This window comes from Schistocerca gregaria, chromosome 6 (genome assembly GCF_023897955.1).
Source record: "Schistocerca gregaria isolate iqSchGreg1 chromosome 6, iqSchGreg1.2, whole genome shotgun sequence".
Taxonomy (NCBI): Eukaryota; Metazoa; Arthropoda; class Insecta; order Orthoptera; family Acrididae; genus Schistocerca; species Schistocerca gregaria.
The window spans coordinates 306,897,153-306,916,904 of record NC_064925.1 but is presented as its reverse complement, the minus strand read 5'-3'; the positions used below and the strand labels follow the sequence as shown (position 1 = coordinate 306,916,904).

General features: G+C 38.9%; 1 protein-coding gene across 1 annotated transcript in view; it reads right to left on the bottom strand.

Annotated features, from left to right (window-relative positions):
* The window catches only part of LOC126277930 (multidrug resistance-associated protein 1-like), a 333,662-nt gene that overhangs the window by 252,259 nt on the left and 61,651 nt on the right, over window positions 1-19,752 (bottom strand). Inside the window, exon 6 of the mRNA XM_049977507.1 lies at window positions 2,122-2,241. Coding sequence (XP_049833464.1) covers window positions 2,122-2,241 — 120 coding nt within the window. The remainder of the gene's footprint in view (window positions 1-2,121; window positions 2,242-19,752) is intronic.

Here is a 19,752-nt window from a genome sequence, read left to right as displayed (position 1 = left end):
TAATTGCAGGGGCCACAACACCTTCAATTTCTTGTAGCACAATAAATAGATTTCCAGCCAATTCACAATCGAGATTAATCATTGGCATAATTGTATAAGATTATGTTAATTGATCTTTATACAACTCTCTTGGTATCTCTGATTTCCAGGGTTCCTTTACTATGGATTTTCCTCTTCAAATCTCAGTTGGTCAGAGTTGAATTTAAATTCCTTACTCAACAATGGGATAAGTTTATTTATCTCATCTACAAATTTTCAGGGTGATTCTGCTGTTTGCTGTGCATCATCAAATTGATGCTTTGCTTAAAATTTCATTATCTCAGTTCTTCCAATTCTGCAGCACTGTTTGAAGTTATGCAACCATCCTCTGCTTTCTTGAACTCATTGAAATCTATGTCATACACAATTTGATCGGCATAACATGGTAGGTCACTATCATGAACATCCTATAAATTGTATTTAACATCCTTGAAATGTGCAAAATCTATTCATAATTGCGTTTTTTCTATACTGCAGATAATCGTCTATGTACATAATTATATTCAATACCCACTACTTGGAAATAATTGTCCTTTACTACATTTCATTGGAGATAGAGTTGTGGCTCACTGTCTGACAAGGATGATAACTACATGGCTCAAAACCTGTTTCAATACCACTTTCAGTTGTTAAGCATGTACATCGTCATTGTACTTCTTTTGTACAATGTCTGCACAGTTGAGCACAATGGCTCCACACATTCCACTGACTCATCTTGCAGAAACACCAATATTTCAGCTCACCATATAGCGGAGATGCTCAGATGCACATAGGCACAACTAAAAGACTGTCACAAATAAAGCTTTTGGTCATTAAGGCCTTCATCAACAATAGACAAAAGGACACACACACACACACACACACACACACACACACACACACACACACACACATACATACACTCACACAAACGAAACACACACAGGACTGCAATCTCAGGCAACTGAAACCACACTGCCAGCAGAAGCACCAATGCATGATGGGAATGGCAACTGGGTGAGGGTAAGGAGGAGGCTGGGGCAGGGAGAGGGAGGGATAGTATGGTGGGGCTGCTGGACAGTGAAGTGCTGCAGGTGCAGGTTAGACAGGTAACTGGTACATTAAAAAAATAAATAAAAATCCATTGCAGAACTAAGATTTGATTGCACAACCTTTTGCTTATTGAACTCATACTTTACCACTAGACTATCAAGCACAATTCCAAATTCAGTTATGGGAAAACCAGACCTAAAGTCTGACATGGTAGGTGAAGCACATTTCACTTTTGGCAGATGACCACATCACTGAGAGCTGAATGATAAGTTAAAAAACAGTGAAAAGTCCATTGCCTGTCCATGATCTGATCCTGCAACCTGTTGGTTTTGACATACATGCTAGACTACCAGACCACATTCAGAGTCTGCTCAAGCATTGCTGCTGTCTGAAGTTGTGGCACCTGTACTGCAAGAATGAGATGTTGTTGTTTTCACAGTAGTGGTGGACTTTAATTTATTATAGCTTACCTAATTTGGATGAAATATTTGAAATTATATACACAAACCTTCTTCATCAATCAGTCTATCTATTAGTCAAAACTGGATCAAAATCTCTACAGTAGTTTCTGAGATTAACCTCTACAAACAGATAGGAGTGAGAAGGGAGCTCCAATTTAAAAAGAGAGAGGGGGGGGGGGGTGTTTGGGGGAAGGGGAGACAGAGAGAGGGAGAGAGAGAGAGAGAGAGAGAGAGAGGAGAGAGACAGAGAGAGAGAGAGAGAGAGAGAGAGAACTAACCTGTCCATTCATACCATAACTTCCTGGAAAGTAATACTGATTATGCAGAAAAATTAAACAAAATTATTTATCCAGAATGAGATTTTCACTCTGCAGCGGAGTGTGCGCTGATATGAAACTTCCTGGCAAATTAAAACTGTGTGCCCGACCGAGACTCGAACTTGGATCCCGAGTCTCGGTCGGGCACACAGTTTTAATCTGCCAGGAAGTTTCAAAATTATTTATGATGGATTTCCACATGTACTTTTTCAAAAGAAATAATGGTTCACTCGCAGACCTTGTAATGTTTGTCTGTTTACCTTTATACTCACCTCAACATTAGCATATTCAGAAGATCTTGGGGCAGCATCAGCAAAGCAGCTCAGAGCTAACATTACCAGTATTAGTGGATAATATATCATGTATGAAATGAATGAAAATGCTGGTTCAAACTGCAAACAATGAACAAAAAGTTAACACTGGTAAATGTATACAAAAGGTGAATTCATTATTCATAAACACACAGAACTTTGTCATTAATCTACAAGTGATATAGATAAAAAATCTGTAATAGGAATGAGTCACATATAGAATATAAGATTAATGACAATTTTGATAAATGCAAGCTTCTGAACATACTTTTCAGCACTCCAATAGCTAAAAATATTTCAGCTTTGCAATAAGAACATGGTTTATGAATAGAAGAAATAGATAAGATATATTCATAAAATTTTTATCATCAACAGTCACCTATTACTTACAGGTTAAAAAAATACCATTATCAATATTTTACTTCATGTCAATTAGAAACTCAATAATTCCTTTAAGATTTCAGAATCTTTACCAATACTGCAAGAATAATTTAGTTACCTTCTGAATTTTATCCTTATTAATGGGAAAATAATGCTTTCAATAAATTATTGTACTTTTCTACCAAGTGACAGTTGTCCTTCTTAAAGAGTCTCTCCATAAGGCTAGTAACTACATTTTGTTATAAAAATAAATTCTAATGCTCCACAAAGTACTCTGAAGGACAGCCTCTGCCTCTGGGATCTTCATCAACTCACTAACTTCTTCACATTTTTATCTACAAATCATTACAAGTACTTCGGAATCTTAAATTAGAAAACCTCTTTAGTTTACCGAAAGCATTGCAAGATCATTGTTACCCTTCTTTTATGTATATAAATTGCTCTCTTTAGATGTAATTAAATTTTATAATCAATCATTTAACATTGCATTATATATGAGAAAATGAAAAAAGAATTATGGTAGCAGCAGGAATCAAACTGTACTGACAAATTGCCAGTAGGTGCCTTTACCACTATGCTACTGATCTAAAACATTAATTGCTGCTCAAAAATCCTCCATACTTTACATGTAAATCTTTAGAGAATATTTCACCTTTTTCTACTACCCATTCAGGTGAAATATTCAAGGAATCTAAAAGTGGTATATACATACTTCTACAGTCATATTTGATCAAAATTGGCAAGCCTAATTCCACACTCTCCTGTTATCAGATTTAGATTTGGAGTAAAGCTTCATAACTCTTTCAGTCTTACTTTCTCCTTGAAAAACTTATTGGAAAATGGTCTCTTTAGCAGATCATCTACAGAAAACATGTTCATACTAGAATGCCTCATAAAAATATTTTCATTTTTTACCACCAACAACCTTCTGACTTACAAGAGTAATAATCTTGACTAAACTGAATATATTAATGTTGTAACATAAATAGACAGATAAAAAGTCTACTCACCAAGTGGTGGCATTGCAACACACACATACAAAATGATTTAACTCTCAAAAGCTTCTGGAGCCAGTGGCTTCTTCTAGTGGCTTCTTCTTCTGGTGGAAGAGTTGAAGGAGAAGGAGAAGAGATGAAGGAAAAGGATTGGAGAGTTTTAAGGAAAGAGGTAAAGTTTAGAAAAGTCACACAGAACACTGAGTCAGAGGAGACTTAGCAGATGAGATGAGAAGGAAAGACTGATTGTTGGGGACTGCGCAGGATGAGATTTGAAAACCTGACAACTTAAAGGTGAAAGACAGGGTAATATTCAAAACAGAGGTTATTAATGAAACATTGTGCACAAGTTAAAAGAGTGAAAAGCTAAGTGCATTGTATGTAACAGAGGTGAGAGGGAGATGGTAAAAAACAGACAAATAGAGAAGGAATGAAGAAAGGAGTAGTTACTGTGAATAAATGCTGAGACAGAAGGAATTAATGTAAATCGGCCAGGTGGCTGGTGAAGACCAAGGACATGTTGTAGTGCTAGTTCCCTCCTGCAGAGTTCTTAGAAACTGGTGTCTGGGGAAGAATCCAGACGGAACATGTGGTGAAACATGCACTGAGGTCATGACTATCATGTTGCACAGCATGCTCTGCAACAGGATATTGTGTGATGCCAGTAGATGCCCTCTGCCTATGCCCATTCATCTGGACTGATAACTGGGTAGTAGTCATGCTAATGTAAAAGGCTGAACAGTGTTTACGTAACAGCTGGTATATGAATATGTCATTTCACAGGTGGCTCTCCCTTTGATAGTGTATGTTTTGTCAGTTACAGGGCTGGAATAACGGTAGTAGGAGGGTGCATAGGGCAAGTCTTGCACGAGGGATGGTCACAGGGATAGGAGACATAGGGCAGCGAGAAGCAGCATAGGATGTGACAAGGATATTGCAGAGATTGGGAGGGTGATGAAAAGCTATTCTAGGTGTGGTGGGCAAGATCTCTGACAGAATGGATCTCATTTACAGGCTTAATTTTATGAAGTCATAGCCTTGTCAAAGTAAATGATTGATACAGTCAACACCGGGATTATACTGGGTGACAAGTGGTGTTCTCAGGATTATACTGGGTGACAAGTGGTGTTCTTTGAAGCTGTTTTTTGAAAGGATCAGCAGTACCAGAATTGTGTGATGTCCGGAATTAAAAAAAAAGGGAAGGAGGTAATTTTTTGTTTTTTGTGTTTTGTTTTACCTATATTTTTTTTCTCATCGAAGAAGACAACACAACACATATAAAAGAAATCATCACACTAATGATGTCCACAGAATGATCGTTTCACAAGACACTTTCTAGCTCGACTGACTCTTAAGACTGAACAAGACTCGACTGACTCTTAAGACTGAACAAGACTCGACTGACTCTACTCTCTCTCTGGACCACAGCCTCTTCACGTCCCTCTGGACCAGAGATTTCAACTCTGATTAGCACGCCGATTATTTAATTAATCGTACAGCCGCTGGGCGCGCGCTTGGCGCGTCATTTAAATGGGGTTAAACGCACACCGCGAGAGGCGTGGGCTAGCGGTGTCTTACAGGTATCGCCACACGGCCCCCTCTACTGGTGCGTAAGTTTTTCAAAACTTCGCGGCAGTACCAGATTTGAGTTGACGAACAAGGTTGTGCAGTGTTTGCACCAGCATTATACAACATTTTCAAACATATGACAAGTACATACATATATAAAGAATTATAGCCTAAAGTACAAAGTTTAAGTAAATATACATAAATTGTTGCACATTACAAAATAGCCACTTTGAAATTGATCAATGGATGATTCATTTTTTTTAGAGAGATGCCTGCACCGTTGGCAGTCCTGTTATTAAAACAATAGCTGCTACCCTGTATTCACAGTTCTTATTGTGTTGACCAGTGAGCACTATGCTTTGCCTCAGTTCAGTGTGGTGCGTCGTGCGAAGCACAGTAAAAGTCACAGCACCACAACTTTGTTTACTTTACAGTTTGCACATCAGGACAATAGGTAATGAATCTGCTTACGACAAAAGAACACAAAAGGTCATACAATTTGGTTTTAAGTTGTCGATGACAACAAAGTTCATGTCAGTATTGTTGGTGTTTAAGAGTGGCTGTGCGTGCACGAGTGCAGTAATTTTGATAAAGTGGTCCATCCACCACGCACCGCGGCACTGCGTACAGCCTCGCGCTCGGGTCCGCTGTTGAGGTATAATAGGCGGTGACACGTCTGGCGGCGCCACCCCTTACGACGGACGCGACAGTACTGGTAGCCGCATCCGAAGACCGTACAACGCAGACTTCCAAGCACTTTCCAAGGTAGGGATCACTGTGATACGCATCATTGCACTTTATCGTAGAATTTGAGATTAAACTTATCACTTTGTACGGAAAACACTTTTCTATCATATTTTTACTCTTGACTGGTTGATTTCTCTTTATCAACACTATTTGATTTTTTTTTTACACTGTTCAGAAGGGAGGTTCGACGTCCTGTTCCTTCTGAGAACACATTTTCACAGACACTTCACTTTTGAGCAAAATTACACTTTGCATCTTTTCTCCTTTTATATTAGGTGCACATAGTAAGACTGTTTTGTGTGTAGCCTTCACAAGAGGACATTTAAGTTTTGAATAGGCAAGTTCAAAATTACATAGAAAAAATGGACATGTACATATACATAAAATGATTACCTACTATAGACATGAAATTCAATATACATAATACAAATGAACTTCTTCGTAGCTAAGTTGCTACATAGCCATTGAAATACTTTGCTAGTCGTGACCTGTGAAACTCTCACAAAATTCATATTTATATAGAGAATACTAGTTGTTTACATCCTCAAAAACTTACAATTAGACATGTTTTGCTAGTCGTGTCCTGTGAAACTTTACAAAATTCAGATTTATATTGAGATTGCTAGTTGTTTACATTTACAAAATTTTACAATTAGACATGACATGACATATTTATGTACACGAAATTCAGGTTGTGCCATATATTTCTTGCTGTGCATGTGCACTAACGGAGTACTATCTCCTTCTTTACAGAATATTGAAATCTATGGCATCTGCCATCAAGAATTCTGCAAAACTCGACGAGAGACCCTAAGTTCTGCAAATTATGAATGGACAAAATATACAAAAGAATAGTGCAAAAACCTCACTACCCCACTATCCATCGTCCAGCAGTGGGCAAGGAGGTGGGAGTAGGATCAAGATAGAAGGATTGGGTTATATTCATATTTACAAAATCTTCATCAATACAGTAGTGTTTTCACACATGTGTGCGACGAATAGTGTATCTGTTTGCGTAACGTATGCATCATAAACTTTGCCATTGCGCAAGTGTCACTGACTTTAAGCCAATTCATGTTGTATTCAGTTTCATCCTTTAAAGTTGATCCGAATTGCTGTTTAAGCAAAAAGAAATTCAATGATCATTGTCAATCACTTCCTGTAAATCAGTCAAAGATTTTTGCAAGAATCAATGTGAGTACCGTATATGGTTTAATTCACTCGTTGAATCAGTCATGTTTAGGTAAATACGCGCTTAATGACACGGTAGTTTATATTCCTGAAAAAAATTCGGTCAGTAAACGTACTAATAAATGACTATAGGATCCTTCCATAAGAGGTGTACTTTAGTGAGTATCACGTAGTAAAATAAATATATGAATTTCCTGTAGGTAAAGGAAAATGAATGCGCTTTAGTTTCCATAAAGACAAGAAAATCGCTGTGTCCACGAAGACAGCTGCGTCGTACTCCTTCACACACAAATCTTCAAAAACTTATCCACTTTGCTGAAAGAGAAAGAAAAATCTCATACACTAAAATATGTTTTCTTGTAATCGTGAATTGTACGTCGTACCGGTAGTCGTGTAGTTTTTGTTTCCTGGTCGAGAACATGAGCAGAGAGCGGGAGACTTCGTATCCTAGCATTTGTTTTATGAGAGCCGCATTTTCTTAACTCTGGTCCAGACAGAACGACATAAAATTGCATAACTTATATACTATCCCACTTACACAAATACATATGTCCATGTCCTCACAGTATCAAGTAATGAGTGCTAGATTTCACCTAAATTACTTCACAGGATAAAAACATTTTTTTTTTTTTAAATAGTGTTAATGTTAGTGAGTTCATAAGTTCGTAACCATTAAACACGACCTTCGTAAATGTAGAATACGAATCTTACGAAGGCAGCCTGCATGCATGGTACTACACAATTAGCCTGTGTAAAGAATGAGATTCTATAACGACAGCAATTTTTATTCGCTACGTAAGCAGATTATTTATTTCGCTGTGGCTGATAAACATTTTTCCTCCACAATGACCTATGTACAAAATTTACGTTTGTTACGATGGAGAGCACACAAACTCTTTATGCCAAGCGTGAGATAATGGTTTTTTAAATAGGGCACATACCAAATAAGTTTTTCTTTCTCCTTTTTTATTGCCTACACGGCGAATCATTCCTCATTAACATCTATCAGTATTCATACACACGTATCGTTTTCATTCATACAGCTTCATATAATTAATATTCACCTTTCTTCTCATAGAACAGCTTCAATATAAATCGCAAATCATCAAATAATACTACGTGGTGGCATCATTGGCTCACACACAACGAAATCCTCATCATCATCATAAAAACCACCTTATAAACTAAAATTCACATTCATTCTTTCACACTCATTTCAGCAGAATCATTCACTCATGCTGGCGTATAGTATAGCATTCTGGTGGCTCTCAAATTCATCACAGTTATTAACATAATAAAATCTTTTTTCTTGTACATAGTTTCCTGTTCTAGAAAATGCCTGTTTAAGGAGTAAGTTTGGTCGCTAACTTCGTTGTCCTTGGCTAGTAGTCAAATTATTCGTAGCATAGTAAATATAACGTAGATTAAATAGTTCTTGGATTGCATGTAATGTTTAACGTAGATTTGCTATAGTTTAATGCGTTATGATTCTTTGCATTGACTAACAATTAACACTAACATTTTAGCTGTAACTAGCACATCCTTTCTCTTTCTCTTACTTTACATACTGCTTTAAGTGGTGGTGGGCGTAAAGTCCTTTAACTTTCTGTGTTGTAGGGTATGCTAATAAATAACATCCAGGGTGAGGAATATCGGCGATCCGGTATGGACCTGAGTAAACTAATTGCCATTTCTTAAGCAAACGTTTTAGCCTCGTAGATTTGAAATGGGTTGTGAGCAATACCAAATCATCAATTTCGAACACACGTGTCGGTCTGACCCGTTTATCACTGTTAAATTATCCACAACAAGGAAATGATAACGAACAGGCACGTTGGAAACAACAAAAGTTAGAAGAGCTTGTAATTTGACATTTTTTGATTTGTTTCCAGTGGCACCGATGATTCGGCAGTTCTGCACTGGAAACGTCGGAAGTTTAGAACCTTTATCTAGATCCAAGTACAGGGAACTAGAAATCACGCTTGCTGACGCTCCAGTGTCGAATAACACTTCTACAATGGATTTCTCTAACGATAAAACAGCAGTTGCCTGAACCGTTACCTTTACTTTGTCGTTATTACTAGACTTATTATTCTCGGCAAGAAGGTCATGTTCCATAGTGTGTCCGTCTTGGAATCTCAAAAAACAATTTGCAAGATTATTTGCGCCCGTGCTCACGTTCTCGACCGGGGGTTGGGCGCTTACGCCGGTCTGCTCATGTTTCCGCCGCGTTATTAGGCGACGCATTTTGGTCATCACTTACCTCAATAATATTTATCCTTTGTTCATGGACATGTTTGGTATTCGGTGGAGTTTGATTACCGCAGTCCTGATTATTAGCATTGTTTGTTGGTACAAAGTGTCGTGCATTCGGAAACATATAATTGTAGTTGTGTGGTGTATAGTTCGGGTTTCCCCACTGCGGGGGTGGATAACTGACTCTAGAATTTTGACAATTTGAATTATTCTGCTGATATGGCGAATTTCTCTCAAAATAACCAGGGTTGTATCTTCCATCCTGACGTTTGTTTTGATTGTTGTTGTTTCGGTTACGGTTGTTGTTGCCTCTGGAGTACTGATTGTTGTTGAAACTACCATTGCGTCTGTTGCCATTACTATTACTTTTTCGGTAAAATTGACCATTACCAAAACTGTTGTAATTGTTGGAATTTTGGAATCGGGGATCGCAAGATTGCTGCGAATATTGTGTGAAGTTGGGCTGTTGTGATTTTTGCCCCTGATTTTGAGGAAGCGGGTTTGCATTCCACATGTTACCGCTGTTGTTATTTTGATTGAAATTATGGCAATTGTTTTGGCGAGAGTTGGAATTAGCATTATAAATATGTGGAGTGTTCCCTGAATCTCCTCTAAACACAAGGTCTACTTCATTCAAATAATCTAGAAATTTCTTGATGTTAGTTTCCGGAACACCAATTAATTGTGTCCGGTAATGCAGGGGTAAATGACTTTTTAAGGTGTTAATCACATCGGCAAGATCGGCCGGTTTTGACCAATAAAGTGTTTTGTCCAGGTATCTTTCAAAATATTGTCGCAAAGTTTCTTTACGAGGGTTGTATGGTTCGGGATTGTGAACTTCACGTCGAAGTTGTTTTTGCTCATGTTCTGACCAGAATTCCTGCAGAAAAGCTTCTTCAAATTGCTTGAAAGTTAAATTTTGCCTTTTTATTTCAGCTCCCCATCTGGATGCTCGCCCCCTCAACAGATTACTTACAAAAAAAATCTTTTCCGCATCTGACCAGTTGTGCGGAAACATTCCGTCAAAAGACCTAATAAAAACAATCGGGTGCACCGCTTGGGTATCATCGGAACTGAACGTTGGAAAATAGACATGTTTAATCATGTTACCGTCAACAATACCGGCAGGCACTATAGGGCCTGAACTATTGTTCCCTGGTGAAACTTCATGGCACAAGGGTGGTTGAGAATTACTGTTTTGTGCGATCACTGAGAGCGGCTCTGTTTGATGTTTTTCGCTCGCAAGTGATTCACTGTTAGACTGTGGAACAAACTGCACAGTGAAATTAGGTGGTGAACTCGTTGTGAGTGGGGTTGTAGGCGGAACAGTAACTACGTTAGAATCGGGAGTTAATAACTGAGAAATTTGGTTTTTTAAAGTGTTGGTCTCGGTTTGCACCTGCGACATGGCCTGGTGTAAAATCTCTTTTGTAGCGGTTTCTACCCTTTGCTCAATGAGCTTGTTGCAAATACCACATTCGTGCACTAATTTTTCTGCAATGTTTGCGTTACGCTCTAAAGAAAGCGATTCTGTTTTTTCCTCCAAATGGGCAATTTTTTCTTTCATTTCTAATTGTTGTAAGCATACTACGCTAACTTGTTGAGTAATACCTTTGATATCCATCGAAATTTTATTTTGTGAGGTGGTTTGATTTTGCACGAAATTCTGAACTAGATCATTGACCTGAGCCTGAGCGTTCGTGACCTGATCGAACTTGGTTTTACATGACTGCATTTCGGAATTTGTCACTGTTTGATATTTAACAAAGGAATTTTCGTGAGTGTTTACACGACATGACAATTCGTTGAAACTTTCGGTCAATTGTGTCGTTTTTTAATTAAGTTCTGAGATTTGGTTAGCCTGTTTTTCCAGAGTAGATGTTACCTCAGAAGACAATTGATCGATTTTGCTGTTTAATTCTTTTGTACTCTGCTCCTGTTTATCAAATCTAGTGTCTAGTTTATCAAACCTTTCATTAAGGATGCTATCCATACTTCGCGTAAGAAGTTGTATTAAAATTCCGTACTGATTCGGATCAATGTTTGGATCATTGTTCCTTTCACTAGAGTTGTGCAAATTAGGATCGGAGTGGGAAATCCCTAGTTGGACACGTCTACTATCGTTTTCCTTAGGGTCAGGATTATTGGGTGTGTCACCTGATGAATTACTTTCGTTACTTAGTATTATTTGATGTGATACACCTGCAGTAAATTCCATAGATTCTGGGCTGGAAAAGCCTAGGAAAGGGGATGCTGATGATACAGTAGCATCACCGTTATCAGTTTGCTGTTGCTGTTGTTCCATTTTTGCCAATAATTATCAAACGTGAAATATACAAATAGTACACCCAGAATGGCGATGGCTTGCAAAGTACAAAAGATAAATAAAATTTAAATAGTTAGACGGTAATAACTATTACTTGATAGAATTTCCAAAAATGTCTGAATTATTATTGTGGTTGTAACCGTATTCGCGTAGCTAATCTGAAAGTGGTGACATGACGTAACAAACAGAATTGACTCATAACAATGACTTCTGCATATCTTACTGTTGAATTTCAATGTTACAATAATAGAAATTCCATTGACAAAGGGTATGATTCTTGTTTAGGGAAAGGCATGGGAAATGGGAATAAAAGTTAGCATAGGCGGGAGGCGCACGCTGGACAATGGCATAGCAGAACAAATGCTTTTGCACTACTCACCGCGCTGCGTTGAAGCTTGCAGAAATCTTGTTAATCTTGAAACAACGTTAGCTCTCGTTTTCATATTGGGCATGAAAGAGAAAATTACAGTTTTTTAGCCAATGTACAAGACAATAAATATTACTACACGTATGATTTTACTTTAATTTGCCCTTGTTAAGTTCATTCCAGTAAAATCCGAAGATTGGCGTCCTGTAAACGGTCGCCAGTGTGATGTCCGGAATTAAAAAAAAAAAAAAGGGGGTGGTGGTAATTTTTTTTTTTTTTTTGTGTTGTAAGGAAAGAAAGAAAAAAGGGTGAATAAAGGTGAAGGGAAGTGGTTCTATTTTTACTGGAATGAACTTATTATTGATGGACATCACAAAAATTTATTTTACCTATATTTTTTTTTTTTACTCATCGAAGAAGACAACACAACACATATAAAAGAAATCATCACACTAATGATGTCCACAGAATGATCGTTTCACAAGACACTTTCTAGCTCGACTGACTCTTAAGACTGAACAAGACTCGACTGACTCTTAAGACTGAACAAGACTCGACTGACTCTACTCTCTCTCTGGACCACAGCCTCTTCACGTCCCTCTGGACCAAAGATTTCAACTCTGATTAGCACGCCGATTATTTAATTAATCGTACAGCCGCTTGGCGCGTCATTTAAATGGGGTTAAACGCACACCGCGAGAGGCGTGGGCTAGCGGTGTCTTACAGGTATCGCCACAATTGGATGTGATGGCCTGGGAAATCTGCTTTTGGACTAGGCTGTTGGGACAATTATGTCCAGCAAAGTCTGCATCCGAACAAATACGCATGCTTCAAATGCCAATGCTGTATGGGAGGGGACATTTGACATGGAAAGGATGGAAACTGTCAAAATGTAAGTATTGTTGTGTGTTAGTTGGTTTGACGTGGATGGAAGTGTGTAGATGGCCGTTAATGAGAATGAGATCAACATCAAAGAAAGAGGCATGGGTTTGGAATAGGACCATGTGAACTTTAATTGGGAGAAGATATTCAGAGATCCAAGGAATTTAAACAGATCAGCCTCACCATGAGTTCATACAGCAAAGATGTCATCAATGTATCTAAACCTAACCAAGGGCTGAAGACTTATGGATCCCAGGAAAGTCCCCTCCAAGTGATTCATGAAAAGGTTGGCATAGGAAGGAACCATCCTGGTTCCCATGGCTGTACCCCTGATCTGTTTGTATGTCTGCCCCTCAAAGGTAAAGTAATTGGTGAAAAGTATAATGGTCAGCATGAAGGATGTCATAGGTTTGGAATCAGGTGTGTGTTGACTGACAAGCAGACAGCCCATCTACATGGGGGATGTTGATACAGAGGGAGATGGCATCAATGTTAACAAGCAAAGTGTGTGTTGGGAGTGGTATGGGCACAGATTTCAGACAATCAAGGGAATTGTTGGTATCTTCAGTATAGGAGGCAAGTCTTTGTACTATGGGTTGCAGGTGTTGATCAACTAAGGCAGATGTACATTCAGTCGGTGGTCTGAAGCCAACAACTATAGGACGACCAGGATGATTGGGTTTGTGGATCTTAGGATGAAGGAAAAAGGTGGGGTGCATGGTTTTGGTGTGTAAGAAATTGTATGGATTGAGGTGTAAGTCAGTGTGAGAGTGTGAGGTTTTTGGGAGGGACTGCAGGCCAGTTTAAGTCACAGAGATGGGATCTTGGTGGCAGATGCTGTATGTAGTGGAGTCAGACAGCTGGCGTAGACTTTCACTAACTTCCTAAAATCATGCCATGAAATGAGATCCATCTGTCTGAGATTTTGCTCATCACATCTATAATAGCTTTTTATCAACCTCCCAGTCTCTGCAATATTGATGTGAGACCCAATGCTCCATCTGCACTCATCTCCCTACGCTATGGCTCCTATCCCTGTGAACATCCTTGGTGCAAGACTTGCCATATGGACCCTCCTATCACCACCTATTACAGCCCTGTAATTAACAAAACATACACTATCAAAGGGAGAACGACCTGTGAAACAACTTAGGTCATATACCAACTATTACATTGTTCTGCCTTTTACATCAGCATAACTACCAGACAGTTATCATTAAGGATGGATGTGCACAGGCAGAGGGTGTATACAGGCAACATACAATATTCTGTTGCAGAGCATGGTGTGCAAGATTAGATATACTTTCATTCCAATTGATCCATAGTGCGGAGGTGCTCCAGGATGTAGAACATGTCAGAAAAACAACAATACATGACAAATATTTACAACTCAAACAAATAAGCTAATGTACCATTCCATAGGCCCCAAGTGGCATGGTCATCATTTTCTAATGAATGCTACATGAAAGAGTCATTTTACAAATACTAATGCACTGAATTTAAAATAAAAAAGTTTTTATTTATTTATAGCGTAATAAACCTGTAATACAACTACTAAATAGTTATTTACAATGAACACATTACTGCACTGAACTGTTGCAGAAGTTAGATTGTACTTACACACACACACACACTTATTTACAATGAACACATTACTGCACTGAAATTGTGGAGAATTTATATTGTACTTATATGTATAAAATATGGGTTCTTGCCACAGATATCAGTTTCTCAGAACTCTGAAGGTGGAAGCTACATCTACATCTATGTGGTTACTCTGCTACTCACTATAAAGTGCATGTCAGAGGTTTCAATGAACCACCTTCAAGCTGTCTCTCTACCATTCCTTTCTCAAATGGCATGTGGGAAAAACAAGCACTTAAATTTTGCTGTGGGAGCCCTGATTTCTCTTATTTTATCATGATGGTCATTTCTCCCTATGTAGGTGGGTGCCAATAGGATGTTTTCACAATCAGAGGAGAAAACTGGTGATTGAAATTTCACGAGAAGATCCCATCACAATGAAAAACACCTTTGTTTTAATGATTGCCACTGCAATTCATATATCATGTGTGTGTGTGTGTGTGTGTGTGTGTGTGTGTGTGTGTGTGTGTGTGTGTGTGGCACAACCTCACTGATTACAAAATGAGATGCTCTTCTTTGAACTTTTTTGATGTCATCCATCAGTCACACCTGATGCAGATCCCACACCGCACAGCAATACTCAAGTATAGAGTGGACAAGTATAGTGTAAGCAGTCTCTTTAGTAAATCTGTTGCACCTTCTAAATGTTCTATCAATAAATCACATCTTCGACTTGCTGTACCCACAACATTATCAATGTGATCATTCCAGTTTAAGTTACTTGTAATTGTAATCCAAAAGTATTTAGTTAAGTTTACAGTCTTTAGATTAGTGTGACTTCTCATGTAATTGAAATTTACAATCTACAATATTAATATGGGCGTGTAATTCAGTGGATTATTCCTATTTCCCTTTTTGGGTAGTGGTGTGGCTTGAGCAATTTTCCAGTCTTTAGGTACGGGCCTTTCTGTGAGTGAGCACCTGTATATAATTGCTAAATGTGTAGCTATTGCATCAGCATACTCCGACAGGAACCTGACTGGTATACAATCTGGACCAGAGGCCTTGCCTTTATTAAGTGATATAAGCTGCTTTGCTACACTGAGGATATCTACTTCTATGTTTCTCATTTTCGTACTTGTTCTTGACTGGAACTCAGGAACATTTACTACATTTTCTTTGGCGAAAGAGTTTCTGAAAAACATGTTTTAGTGGCACTGTCATCAGTGATTTCACCGTTGTTATCACACAGTGAAGGTATTGATGGTGTCTTGCCACTCGCGTGCTTTATATATGAGCAGAATCTCTTTGGGTTTTCTGCCAGATTTCAAGATGGAGTTTCTTTATGGAAATTATTAAAAGCATCTTGCATTGAAGCACACACTACATTTCAAACTTCTGTAAAACTTTGCCAATCTTGGGGATCTTGTGATCTTTTAATTTGGCATACTTTCCTCATTACTTCTGCAACAGCAATCTGACCCATTTTGTGTACCATGGGAGATCATTACAATCACTTATTAATTTTATGTGGTATATATCTCTCAATTTCCATCAATACTATCCCTTTGAAATCATTCCACATCTTTTCTATGCTTACGTGGTCAGATCGGAAGGAGTGGAGACTGTCTCTTAAAAAGGAGTTAAGACCATTTTTTATCAGCTTTTTTAAATAGATGTACTTTGCGTTTCTGTTTTATGGTTGTGGGTGTTACAGTATTCAGCCTAGTAGCCACTGCCTTGTGGTCGCTAATCCCTGTATTCATCATGATACTCCCTATTTGTCCAAGGTCATTTGTTGCTAAGGGGTCAAGTGTGCTCTTGCAACCATTTACACTTCAAGTGAGCTCATGAACCAATTGTTCCAAATAATTTTCTGAGAAAGCAATCAGTACAATTTTGGATGACATTTTATGCCTGCCAATGGCTTTAATCGTATAACTTTTCCAGCATATTGAAGGTAGATTGAAGTCACCACCAACTATAATTGTATGAGTGGGGTACCTACCTATGTGAAATGAGAGTCAAGTTTTCCTTGAACTGTACAGAACCTACAGCACTACAATATGTTCTTCATTCTTGCCACCCACATGGCCTTAATTTATGTTAATTCCTTCCATCTTGGCATACTTTCCTCATTACTTCTGCAACAGCAATCTGACCCATTTTGTGTACCATGGGAGATCATTACAATCACTTATTAATTTTATGTGGTATATATCTCTCAATTTCCATCAATACTATCCCTTTGAAATCATTCCACATCTTTTCTATGCTTACGTGGTCAGATCGGAAGGAGTGGAGACTGTCTCTTAAAAAGGAGTTAAGACCATTTTTTATCAGCTTTTTTAAATAGATGTACTTTGCGTTTCTGTTTTATGGTTGTGGGTGTTACAGTATTCAGCCTAGTAGCCACTGCCTTGTGGTCGCTAATCCCTGTATTCATCATGATACTCCCTATTTGTCCAAGGTCATTTGTTGCTAAGGGGTCAAGTGTGCTCTTGCAACCATTTACACTTCAAGTGAGCTCATGAACCAATTGTTCCAAATAATTTTCTGAGAAAGCAATCAGTACAATTTTGGATGACATTTTATGCCTGCCAATGGCTTTAATCGTATAACTTTTCCAGCATATTGAAGGTAGATTGAAGTCACCACCAACTATAATTGTATGAGTGGGGTACCTACCTATGTGAAATGAGAGTCAAGTTTTCCTTGAACTGTACAGAACCTACAGCACTACAATATGTTCTTCATTCTTGCCACCCACATGGCCTTAATTTATGTTAATTCCTTCCATCTTGGCATACTTTCCTCATTACTTCTGCAACAGCAATCTGACCCATTTTGTGTACCATGGGAGATCATTACAATCACTTATTAATTTTATGTGGTATATATCTCTCAATTTCCATCAATACTATCCCTTTGAAATCATTCCACATCTTTTCTATGCTTACGTGGTCAGATCGGAAGGAGTGGAGACTGTCTCTTAAAAAGGAGTTAAGACCATTTTTTATCAGCTTTTTTAAATAGATGTACTTTGCGTTTCTGTTTTATGGTTGTGGGTGTTACAGTATTCAGCCTAGTAGCCACTGCCTTGTGGTCGCTAATCCCTGTATTCATCATGATACTCCCTATTTGTCCAAGGTCATTTGTTGCTAAGGGGTCAAGTGTGCTCTTGCAACCATTTACACTTCAAGTGAGCTCATGAACCAATTGTTCCAAATAATTTTCTGAGAAAGCAATCAGTACAATTTTGGATGACATTTTATGCCTGCCAATGGCTTTAATCGTATAACTTTTCCAGCATATTGAAGGTAGATTGAAGTCACCACCAACTATAATTGTATGAGTGGGGTACCTACCTATGTGAAATGAGAGTCAAGTTTTCCTTGAACTGTACAGAACCTACAGCACTACAATATGTTCTTCATTCTTGCCACCCACATGGCCTTAATTTATGTTAATTCCTTCCATCTCAGCTTTTATTGATAGTAACTACTCCTTTCTTCACTCCTTTTCAGTTTTCTACATCTTTCAGTTTCTGCCTTGTCTACTTTTTGCTGTCCATCCTCTCACTTCTGTTACATACAATGAATTTAGCTTTTAACTCTTATTAACTCATGCACAATGTTTTAGTAGTAATCTCTGGCTTGAATATTACCTTGTCTTCCACCTTTAAGCTCTCAGGGTTTCAAATCTCATCCAGTGCAGTCCTCAATAACCAGTCTTTCCTTCTCATTCCGTCTGGTAAGTCTCCCTGACCCAGGGTTCTGGTGACTTTTCTAAACTGTATCCCTTTCCTCAAAACTCTCCAGTCCTTTTCATTCACCCCTCTTCCTTCCCCGGGTACTAAAGACTACCATGTTGAGTGCCCATAACACCATATCCATCCATCCATCTCTTCCTTCCCCTTCAACTCTTCCACCAAAAGAAGGGGCCACTGGCTCCGAAAGCTTGTGAAAGTTAAATCCTTTTGTGTGTGTGCGTGTGTGCGTGTGTGTGTGTGTGTGTGTGTGTGTGTGTGTGTGTGTGTGTGTGTGTGTGTGTGTGTGTTCCCCTGCTGCCACTTGGTGAGTAGATTTTTTTATCTGCCCATTTACATTATATTATCAATAACTGATTATTTTTGATAATATTTGAGAAATAAAGATGTTACCCACCATATAGCAGAGATGCTGAGTCACAGATAGGCACAACAAGCAGACTGTCACAAATAAAGCTTTCAGCCAGTAAGGCCTTCGTCAAAAATAGACAAAAACACAAACACACTCATGCAAATGCAACATACACACATACACATGACTGCAGTCTCAGACAAGTGAAGCCACACTGAGAGCAGCACCACCAGTGCATGATGGGTGTGGCAACTGGATGGGGGTAAGAAAAAGGCAGGGGCGGGGAGGTGCAGGGATAGATGGGTAGGGGTGGCAGATAGTGAAGTGGTGCAGGTTAGATGGAGGGCTGGCAAGAGATGGGGAGTTGGCAGTTAGTAGGAAAGGAGAGAATTAAAAAGACTTGTTGTGATGGTGGAATGGGGGCTGTGTACTGCTGGAATTGGAACAGGGAACGGATGGATGGGTGAGGATTTAAGGGACAGGTCTTGCATCTATGTCTATTGCAGGGGTATGAGGCATGAGGTAAAGGGTTGGATGAATATATTGCGTAGGTTTGGCAGATTTCTTTGTATGTAATGCCGTCAAAGGAGAAGTAATTGTGGGTGAGAATAGAGTTGATCAAGGCGATTGGGAAGGAGGTTGTTGGTTTGGAGTCCATGGAGCATTGAGAAAGGTAGCGTTCAATAGTGGTAAGGTGGTAGGGCTATGGGCACCTGCATGGCATCATCCTATACCAATCTACTCACGGGCCATCTAGACAAATCCTTCTTAAACACCAAGAATCCTAAACCCCTCATCTGGTTCAGACTCATTGATGACATCTTTGTGCTCTGGATTGAGGTTGAAGACACCCTATCCCCATTTCTCCAGAACCTCAACAGCTTCTGCCCCATTTGCTTCATGTGGTCCTACTCAACCCAACAAACCGGCTTTGCAGATGTTGACCTCCACCTCAAAGGTGGCTACATCAGTGCCTCCATCCATATTGAACCTACTGACCATGAGAAATACTTCCATTACAACAGCTGCCACCCATTCCATACCATAAAGTCCCTTCCATACAGCCTAAACACCAATGGTTGTCGCATCTGCAGTGTCAAGCAGCCCCTCTCAAAATATACTGAGGGTCTCACTGAAGCATTCACAGACTGTAATTATCCTCCCAATCTATCA